Below are 9,853 nucleotides of genomic sequence, written 5' to 3'. Positions count from 1 at the left end.
GAGGAGGGGTGGGGGGGCACAGAGGGCAGAGGAGGCGTGGGCGGGCACAGAGGGCAGAGGGGCCAACAGGTCCACAGGTCTCAGGAGGAATTGGTCTCAGCAGCAGGACGATGCTGGGGCGCCTCCTGCGGCCTGGCCGGGGCATCAGGGGAGTGTTGGCCCCATCACACCACGCAGCGGGCGCCACCTGACCCTGGCCCGGTCTCATTGGTTTCAGTTCGTGGCTGTGGTCAGCGTGGTGACCTTCAGACCGCCCCACTACGGCACCTACACCTTCCCCGACTGGGCCAACATGCTGGGCTGGGCCATCGCCACCTCCTCCATGGCCACAGTGCCACTCTACGCGGCCTACAAACTCTGCAGTCTGCCCGGCTCCTTCCGAGAGGTGGGTGCTGGCCCGGGGCCTCGCCCAGGTCCAAGCAGCAGGCCGAGGCTGGAGTGGGGGTGCAAGCGCGTGTGCGTGCTCATGTGTGTGTCTATGCCCACGTGTCTGTGTTGGTACGTCCAAGTGTCCACGTGTGGGCGTGGGCTGCCCTAACAGGGCACGGTGACCAGTGCTGACTGTCTTCACAGCCCGGAGGCTAGGCGACCCAGCAGGAACCCGAGGGCCTGGCCCCCTCCTCCCTGGGCCCCTTGGCGGGCAGAGACCCATAGGCTCACCTGCTGCATCCCGATGCCCCCTCGATGGGGTTTCAGCACAGGACCTGGGCCATTGCAGCGTGTCTGTGTGTGTTTCTGTGTATAGGCTCACGTGTGTCTGTGCATCTACATGTCTGTGTTCGTGTGCTGGTGCCCATGTCTATACGTGTGTCTGTCTACATGTCTGTGTTCATGTGCTGGTGCCCGTGTCCACATGTGTGTCTGTGCGTCTACATGTCTGTGTGCTCGTGTGCTGGTGTCCATGCCCATGTATGTCTCTGTGCGTCTACATGTCTGTGTGCTTGTGTGCTGGTGCCCATGCCCACGTATGTCTCTGTGCATCTACATGTCTGTGTGCTCGTGTGCTGGTGCCCATGCCCACGTATGTCTCTGTGCATCTACATGTCTGTGTGCTCGTGTGCTGGTGTCCATGCCCACGTGTGTCTCTGTGCGTCTACATGTCTGTGTGCTCGTGTGCTGGTGCCCATGCCCACGTGTGTCTCTGTGCGTCTACATGTCTGTGTGCTCGTGTGCTGGTGCCCATGCCCACGTGTGTCTCTGTGCGTCTACATGTCTGTGTGCTCGTGTGCTGGTGCCCATGCCCACGTGTGTCTGTGTTCTCTCTGTGCATCCCGTGTGTGGTGATGGTGGGAGGACAGCTGTGGAGACGGGGTGGGCAGAATCAGAGTCCCTGCCCTCCAGGGCCAAGCCCACCCTCGTTGGAGCTGAGCAGCTCCTGTGGGGAGCCCCAGGGCCTCCTTAGGGCCGTGGGCTCACACCCCTTCCTGCATACAGCTCAGCCCTGGGAAGGAGGGTGGTGAGGGTCCCACCCCTGGCAGATGACTCCTGGCACAGCATCCTCACAGGAGTGCCCACCCGGGCCTCTGTGGCTCAGGGAACAGCCGCCCAGTGCTGGCACCTGGCAGGTCAAGGACCCGCCCTCGGGCAGGGCAGCCCCGCGCTTGGGCAGCTGTCCCCCAGCTCTCTCCTGCTGGTCCCTGCAGCTGTCAGGCAGGCAGGTGGGCCTGGGGCACAGGACAGTGTGGGCGGGGGCTGCTGGGAAGGGGATTCCCAGGCGGCTGAGGCCCCAGTGAGGCTGGGGTGCCCCCTCTGGCTGGCCCCCGTGGCCCCTATGCTGTCTCCAGGGAGAGTGGGAGGCCACCGCCCCACAGTGGGGACGCCGCTCTGGTGTCCAGGATGACTCAGAAGGAGTGGCCCAGGTTAGCGCCGCCCAGGGGCCACAAGAGCCTGTCTGCCAACCTCCCAGGCCGGGCCCTGAGCGCGAGCGCAACCTCGGGGGCCGAGGCAGGCTGCCCGGTCTGGCCTCAGAGAGCCGGAGACAGGTCGCAGACCATGGGACAGGCTCCGAGCGCCACGCTGCCCTGAGAGGACTGGGTGGTGTCCGCGGGGAGCCGACCCCCAGAGGTGGGGGCGGCCAGGCAGGCTGGCACTGGCATCCCAGGGGTTGCCCCATGAGCTCTGGCAGCCCCGAGGCAGCCCCGGCCAGTGGAGAGGGCACACCCACTCCAGCCAGCACCTGCCATGTGTGAGGCTCAGACTCTCACGGTGGCGTCCACTTTCAGGCTGGGCGGTCCTTGATTCGTTGCCACTGGAGCCGAGCCCCTGGGGTGGCAGCTCCAGGTCTGACCCCACGTCAGCCATGGGCGCTGGTCTGCCCATGGCGGGTGCTGGCACCAAGGGACTCCTTCTCTTTCAGAAACTGGCCCACGCCATCACGCCCGAGAAGGACCGTGAGCTGGTGGACAGAGGGGAGGTGCGCCAGTTCACGGTGAGCCACGGCCCCACCGGGGCCCTCCGGAGAGCAGCAGCCTGGCCCATGGCCACTGCCAGCCCTCAGACGGCCCCACGGCCGCACAGGCCAGGACGCTCTCGGCGCAGGCTCCACGGGCACCCGTGTGCAGCGTGGCGGGGGCTGGCCAGGCCCGCTCTGCGAGCCCTGAGATGGGCGGCGCGTGGGCAGCAGGAGTGGGCAGAGCTGAGCAGGACAGGGCCCTGAGAGCAGCCGCAGTGGGGCAGGGCGATACCTGTTGGCAGAGGTGGAGGCGGCACAGACCCCGTCCCTACAGAGTCCGAGCTGTTCCAGGCCCAGGAAGCAGCACCTGGAGGGAGGGTGGGCTGAGGGAGTCTGAGCCTCCGCCTGGGGCCCACCTGCCACAGGGAGGGGTGGAGCTGCTCAGAGCAGGGCAGAGTGGGGTGAGCAGGGAGGCCGGGAGGGCTGGAGCTGACCAACTGACCATGGAAGGCGGCCCTGCTGAGACCTGGACAGGGCAGCCTCTGTGGAGGGCTTCAGGGTGGCGGGGGTGGCCCTGCGGAGATGCAGTCAGCTCAGCCTCTGGCAGGCTGTCCTGTCCTTATTTCCGTCGGGGGCTGCCCGGGTACATGCGTCACACCTGCCACTGTGTCCTGTAGAGCAGGACACCCCAGGAGCCCAGGTCCACTCTGGAAGGCAGACGTCACTCCCTCTCCACCAGGGGCCCGGGCCCAGAGAGACAGTGGGCAAATGCCCATCGGAGTGCACACCAGCTATGGGCTGGCAGCTGAGTGCCACCAGGCTCGGCATGTCCAGTGGGCACGGCATTAGACGGATGGGCCAGGGAGACCTCCAGTGGCTCTCAGGGTCTGGAGTTGATGCGGAGCCAGGGCAGGGAAGGCTGTGGTGTGGAGGCGCCCTGTCCTCACCTCTCCCCACGCCGTGAGCGGGGCCTGTGAGGTCATGCACACAGGAGCTCGGGAGGAGTGCGGGCAGTCCTGGCTGGGAGCATGGGAGGCGGGCCGTGTGCGGGGTGGTGGCGATGAGGACGGCACGGAGGGCTGAGTGGTGGGAGCTGTAGCAGGTGGCCTGGCTGCTGAGCCCACAGTGGCTCAGCATTTCTCATCACCTGCCAGCAGTGCAGTTCCAGGGACAGGGTTCCACTTCCCCCCCAGCACCTTTTCCACTGCAGAAATGTCTGGCCTGCTCCAGGCGGCGGGTGCCCAGGGCCTCAGACTCCTGGCCTCTCTGCCCCAGTGTCCTCCTGTCCATGCTCCCCGCGATCCCTGTCCGGGAGCTCGCTCCTTCAACACTGCTCTTCTGGTCTCCAATGTCCAACTTTGGCTTCTTACCAGGAGACGCCTGGATTTGATTTCAGTCTCGCCGATTTCAGCGCCTGCCTTGTTCATTGCTCCTTCTACTTTCCTTGGGTTTCCTCTGCTAGACTTTCGCTAACGTTTTTGTTTTTTAGCTTTTTCACCATAGGGTGTGTGCGTTTGCCCGAGAGAGACAGAGGGAAAGTGAGAAGTCATCCCCCAGGGGAGATGGCCGTGCTGCAATCCCTTCTCCTCCATTCTCTCGGGATCTGTGGTGTACGCCTGGTGTGATTTTCAAGCCACTGAGTCTGAGATTAAAACTGCGATCAGCCACGTGAGAGTCCAGCACCTTCACCACCATGTCCCCCACTGGCTACTTTGCTAACTTTCCATTTGGACCTTAGATCATTAATTTTCAGCTTTTCCCATTTCCTAATGTAAGCATCAATGACTATGAATTTTCCTCAAAGTTCCCCATCTACCGCATTCCACGGTTTTTCACACAGCATCTTCTTTACCATTCATTTCCAAGTAGACTTTACTTTCCATTGTAACTTAACTTGTAATTTGCTTAGAAGTCTGCTTTTGAGTTCCCAAGTATAGGGGGTCGTTTCATTCCATTTTTTTGTTATTAATTTCTAAATTAATCACATTGTGCTCTTTAAAATGTATTAGGGCTCCTGGGACCAGCGGGTGGCACATTGATTACATCACTGGACTCCCACATGGCCAACTGTGGTTTCAGTCCCAGACATAGAGGCTTAAAACTCATGCTGGGCGCATGTGCGTATGTGCCTAAAATCCCAAGAGGAGAATGGAGGAGAAGGTATTGTGGGTGGCCATCCCCCCAGGAGATGATTTCTCATGTTCTGTCTCCCTGTGAGCACACATACCTTATAGCAAAAATCTCTCTTTAAAAAAAAAAAAAAGTATTAAGACTTCTTTACGGTCTTTACCTGATCGATTTTGATCGAAGTTACATGTCTTTTAGAAGAACGTGTCTTCTCTAATTGTCAATACACAATGCTGCTCTGTCCACCTGGACGGTTTGATGCCCTGTATTGCCCAAATGCACAGCACCATGAGCGAGTCCGCTTGGCCCCTAGCAGGCAAGCGGTCCGTGGCACGCCCCAGCTCGGCAGCTCCTCCCACCCTCTCTGCAGCTGCTCGGTCGCGGTGCTGTACGCTCCGGCCGTTTTCTGAGCTCCGTCTGTGTCCCAGTGGCGTGCCGCTGGGCCACGAGCGTCTCTCCCTAGTGATGCTTTTGCTGTTGAAGTCCGTTCCATCTGAGAGGGTATCATCCGAGTTCTCTGGAAACACCCTCTGCCATCTGTGGAGTCCCCGCTTCCCGGCGCCCTTAAGACCCAGGTCTCTTGCGAGTCTAGCACGCTCCTGAGATTGTTCATTCTGACGTCAGCCGGGTGCACATTTCTTTCTATCATTGACAAAGCTGAGCTTCCTTTCTCTGCTTTTAATTCTATTTATGCCATTTTAAATGGTTTTTCTCCTTTATTGGCTTGTTTTTCTTATTCCACTTCTCTCTACTTACCTGGAAATTCTATTCTAGTTACCAGAGCTTGACCATGCGTATTTCCCTTATGGTCTGCTTGAGCGCTGTCCCCACGCCCACCCTGAGCACTGCAGAGACGTCCTCGTGGGACAGCACACCGTCACAGTCCCCTTCGCAGGGCCGCCTTGCTGGCCCTCAGCCTGCTCACTCTGCGACTGCACACACTGTGTCCCCATGAGTGGCCTGCGTGTTTTTCTTCCGCAGTTGTTTGCGTATTGGTTTGTTTTTAATTTGCTACGGGACATCGTACTCTCCAGAGAGGGGCGAACGTGAGCGATCATCCCTCAGGGAGCCACGCTCCACCCCTTCCCCTCCATTCTCCTCTCAGGATTTGGGGCATGCACGCACATGCGCCCAGCATGTTTTCCAAGCTCTTCCTTCAGACAGCGCTGAGGCCTCAGGGCTCAGTCACGTGGGCCTGCACCGACTTCCCATCCCTTTACCACGGCGGTTCCGCGGGCACTCGGCTGTCCTCCACTCCGGTGCCGAGCTCTCATCACAAGACTGCCACGTGGCAGGGCACGGGTCCCTCTCTTCGCCCTCACGCGTGTCCCTTGTCCAGACCTGCAGGTCCGCGCTCTTGGCCATGCCAGAGGCTCTGCAGCCACATGCTCAGGTTCTGGCTTCTGCCCTCCTGCGTTCTCCCTCCCGGGGCTCAGCATGTCGTTGCCAGGTCCCCAGGCCTGCTCTAACCAAGACTTTGGGCACAGCCGTGGGGCATGCTCTTCACAGGGGCCTATGGCCACTCTTCGTGGTCCGTGTGTCCACACAACGCAGTAAGCCCCACGCATCTCCCACGTGAAAAGCAGACGCCGCCATACCCGAGTCCGTCCCTGCCTGCCAAGCCCGCCCATCCCAGAGGCAGTCGCTCTGCCCGCCTCGCCTCGCCACCTCGCTGGGCACCCCCAATGCTGCCTGTGGGCTGCAGCTGCTCAGGCTCGATGAAGTGCACCGTGCTGGCTTGTGTTTGGGTTCGTCTTTGCCGCTTGGGCATGTCAGAGACTGTGCACAGCTTCCCCGTGTTGGAGGCTGGCACGGCTGCGCGCTCCTTGCAGCGTGACCCGCTGACCGGTCGGCGAGTTTGTGGTTTTCCTTGAGTCTGGAACTGAGGGTCCTCTCTCCCAGCATCCCCTCCGTCCCTCAGGCACGCCAGAACATGCCTCGCCTGTGCCACATGCTTGCTCCTGGGCTGACGCCCCGTGGGCTTTATCTCAGGCAGACTCTGTCACCAGCCTGGCTGCTGTGGGCCATGGGCACCCGGCAGCGATGTCGCCTCGTTCCCTTGTTCCTCCCGAAGCGCCTGCTCACCGCTTCACGTCACAACGGCTCCGTCCCCGGAGGCCACGTGGGCACCATTGCTGTTCTGTTGGGGCATGGGCTGGCCTGTCGGACGCAGGGCTCGTACCTGCCTTTGGCTGTCCCTGCCTTCCCCCAGAGGCAGCTGACCCTGGGACCAGAGTGCCCTGTGAGCCCCACTGCTGCAGGCGTGTAGGTGGGGCCACCGCCGCGTGGGCTCTTCGTCCCCCACCCCAGGGCCAGACCTTCAAGGGCCTGGCCTGATGCCCCAGGAACGGTGACGTTCTCCAGCCTGGCTGGAGCCAGGCCTCGTCCAAGCCCCGTGCGGTGCAGAGGCTGCCCCTCCACTGCTGTCGGGGCGCTTTCCCAGCCTGCTCACACGCATGCAGAGTCCTCAGCGGAGCCTGAAGCGGGAGCCCGAGCAGTGGCCCCGCCCCTCTGCCGTTCTCTCCTCGCCAGACCCTGCCCTGCCAACTCCAGCCACTGTGGACCCCAGCTGTCACCTCAGGGGGTCCTCTGGGTTCACCTGGGCTTCCCTCCCCTGCGCTGCCGTCCAGAAGTCTCCCCAGAGCTGTGAGCAGGGCCGCTGGGCCCCTCCCCTGGTCCATCCTCCGGCTCTTGGGGGTCCCTTACCTGGGCCATCCGACCCCCATCTTGGGGCATCGGAACACATGCTGTGCCCACAGGACGGACTCAGCCCCGCTGCCCCTCCTGGCCAGAGGTGCTCCAGGAGGTGAGCCGAGCAGAGTGGGGTGCCCGGACGCCCCATTCCTGCCGTCTGCCCTCACAGCAGCTCCTTACTCCGTCTCCGGAAGCCCCGGGAAATACACACTGTTGGAACCTGCAGATGCTGCTGTGGGGCCGTCCGGGGTCAGGTGGCAGTCCCCGAGCCCCAGGTCTAGACGGCAGCTCGGCCCTGCCTCGCTCTCCTGGTCTTTGTGAGTTGACGACTCGCTTTGTGTGTGGGCTCGGAGTCCCCGAGTGTCCCCTCCAGTGCGGTGCCCCAGGCGCAGCGTCACGTGCTGGTCTGAAGTGGGCTGTGACCACTGGGCCCACCGGCTGTGTCCTGGTCAGGCTTCCTGCCCACAGCTCCCTCCCTGACCCGCAGACCCAGCCCTCGGCCTGCGTCACCAGGCTTCCCGCGATGCCGAGGGAGAACCTGAGGTGGCATACACCTTTCCACCTGGGCAAGGTCAGGAGCAGGCCCCCGGCTCTGCCCTCTGCCACATGTACCAGATGGCAAGTGCTCAGAGCGGGCAGGATCACCAACTGCACACCGACAGGCAGGGCGTCGGGCCACCCTGAGCAGGGAGCGAGGCCCATGCGTGTGCCCTCAGGCCACATGGGAAGACACAGGTGCTGAGGGCACCTCACTCAGGAGGGCCTGACTGGGGGGGGATGTGTCCCAGGGCGCCTCACTCGGAGGGATCTGAGGCCCCTAGGAAGTGGTGGGGTGCCAGGGCACCTCACTCGGGGGGATCTGAGGCCCCTAGGAAGTGGTGGGGTCCCAGGGCCCTCACTCGGGGAATTCAGGAGCGTCTCGCTCAGGAAGGGGGTCCGAGGGCGCCTTGCTCGGGGTTGGGGGTCTGAGGCTTCGAGGAAGTGGGGACACAGGGGCAGGGTCATCACTAAATCCCACAGGGGCAGTCAGTCCAGGGTCCGGACCCAGCCATGCCTGGGGACCCTGTGCAGCTGAGCGGCAGAGGGCTTCGCCGGCCAGAGAGCCACGTTCAGCCCTAGCTGCCCTCCTCCCCCTGAGCCAGCCCTGTCTTCCCAGCTCCGCCACTGGCTCCTGGTGTAGCGTGCGAGAAGATCCCCACAGAGGCTGCCTCGCCGCGGACGGGCACACGTGAACAGGGGATCTGCGTGTCCAGGAAAGGAGGGCCACGCCTGCCCTGTCCACTACCGAAACCACAAGTCATGTCAGCCTCTTCTCTTCCGACTCTGCGGGCCAGGCAGAGTCCCTGTGTCTGTCCTGTGTCGCCATGGTAACCACGTAGCTCCCCCATTCCCACAGGGCAGAAGAGCACCCAGCTCCCTGTCTGTCCCTGCGAGGTGGCCCCTGCTGCACTATGCCCAACTCCCTGCCCCCCCTGCAATGTCCCACTGTCCCTCTGTGGTCCAGAGAGGAGCTGCGTGTTTGTGAGCACGCTATGCTGGGTGCACAGCCATCATGTCTCCCACTGTCACTCCCGGGCCCGACTCCCAGGAGCCTCCTCTCGCCCCATCTTCCAGGCGCCCTGGTCCCCCCACCCTGTCCTCCCGGCGCCCTGGCCCCCTCGCCCAGTCCCTAGGTGCCTGTTCGCTGTGCACTGAGACACCCAGGCCATCCATCTCGCGCATATTAAAGAAGCCACCCCTGTGTGTCCACTCGTGCAGAGGGCGGGAGGCCACACATGCAGGCCCTTCCTGGTGCCTGGCCGGGAGGTGAGCATCGCACCCACGTGTCATACACAAGCTTCTGCTCAGAACCACCAGAGGACAAGCGCCCAGGCTGTGGGGCTGGGGCTTACCTTGCTGGCCACTTAAGACCCTCCTGGGACCAGCTCGGGCTGCGGCCACTGCCCACTCACTGGGACACCCAGCCTTGGAGCGAGCACTCCTGTGCCAAGGCAGCAGGCAGCTGGGGACAGTCCTCGGGAGAGCCCGCTGCAACCTCACTGCTCTCGGGCACACGCACACGCACATGCTGGGCTGCTCCACCTGTGCCCTGACGCCAACCGACACCCAGGTGGGCCGGGCTCTGCAGCCCCAGGTCTATGCTTCGGTTTTTGTGTGTGAGAATGATCCAGCAGGGCCACTTGAAGGGCCACCAAAGGCGACTTCCCATGGCCCTGTGCCTGCCCCGGGGAGGGAGGGTGCATTGGCGTTCACGCCTCCAGGGTTCACCAGCCTTGCCCCGCACAGGGCGCCACACCCTCAGGATGGGCAGGGCGGGCCTCCCGGAGCCTGTCTGGCCCTCTCGCAGAAGGGCATGAGCACCAGGGCCAGGGTTCAGTCCTGGAGGGAAACGCCCTGTGGACCACGTGACTGTGGGCATCACCGAGAGGACTCGGGCCGGCCGAGGAGGACCACCGTCAATGTCTGTGTCTCGCGTCAGTACCTCGTGTGGGGGCTGAGATAATAAAAGCAACCGGCCTTGGGGAGATGGCCTCGCCGTTTGCCACGTGTGCTTGGTCCAGCCTTCATAAAGACCCCAGGTCCCTGCTCACCCTGGGGAGGGACAGTCCCACCAGCATGTCCCCCCTTCACCCATAGGGC

At 62.8% G+C, this 9,853-nt stretch overlaps 1 protein-coding gene across 1 annotated transcript in view; it reads left to right on the top strand.

Annotated features, from left to right (window-relative positions):
• Positions 1-9,853, top strand: part of SLC6A3 (solute carrier family 6 member 3) — a 61,219-nt gene extending 51,366 nt beyond the window's left edge. The window contains exons 14-15 of the mRNA XM_006140123.2: positions 2,357-2,428; positions 8,370-9,853. Coding sequence (XP_006140185.1) covers positions 2,357-2,428; positions 8,370-8,393 — 96 coding nt within the window. The 3' untranslated portion in view covers positions 8,394-9,853. The remainder of the gene's footprint in view (positions 1-2,356; positions 2,429-8,369) is intronic.

Source organism: Tupaia chinensis, unplaced genomic scaffold, assembly GCF_000334495.1.
Source record: "Tupaia chinensis unplaced genomic scaffold, TupChi_1.0 Scaffold000020_1, whole genome shotgun sequence".
Classification (NCBI taxonomy): domain Eukaryota; kingdom Metazoa; phylum Chordata; class Mammalia; order Scandentia; family Tupaiidae; genus Tupaia; species Tupaia belangeri.
The sequence above is the reverse complement of the archived record's forward strand: the minus strand, read 5'-3'. Positions and strand labels throughout refer to the sequence as shown.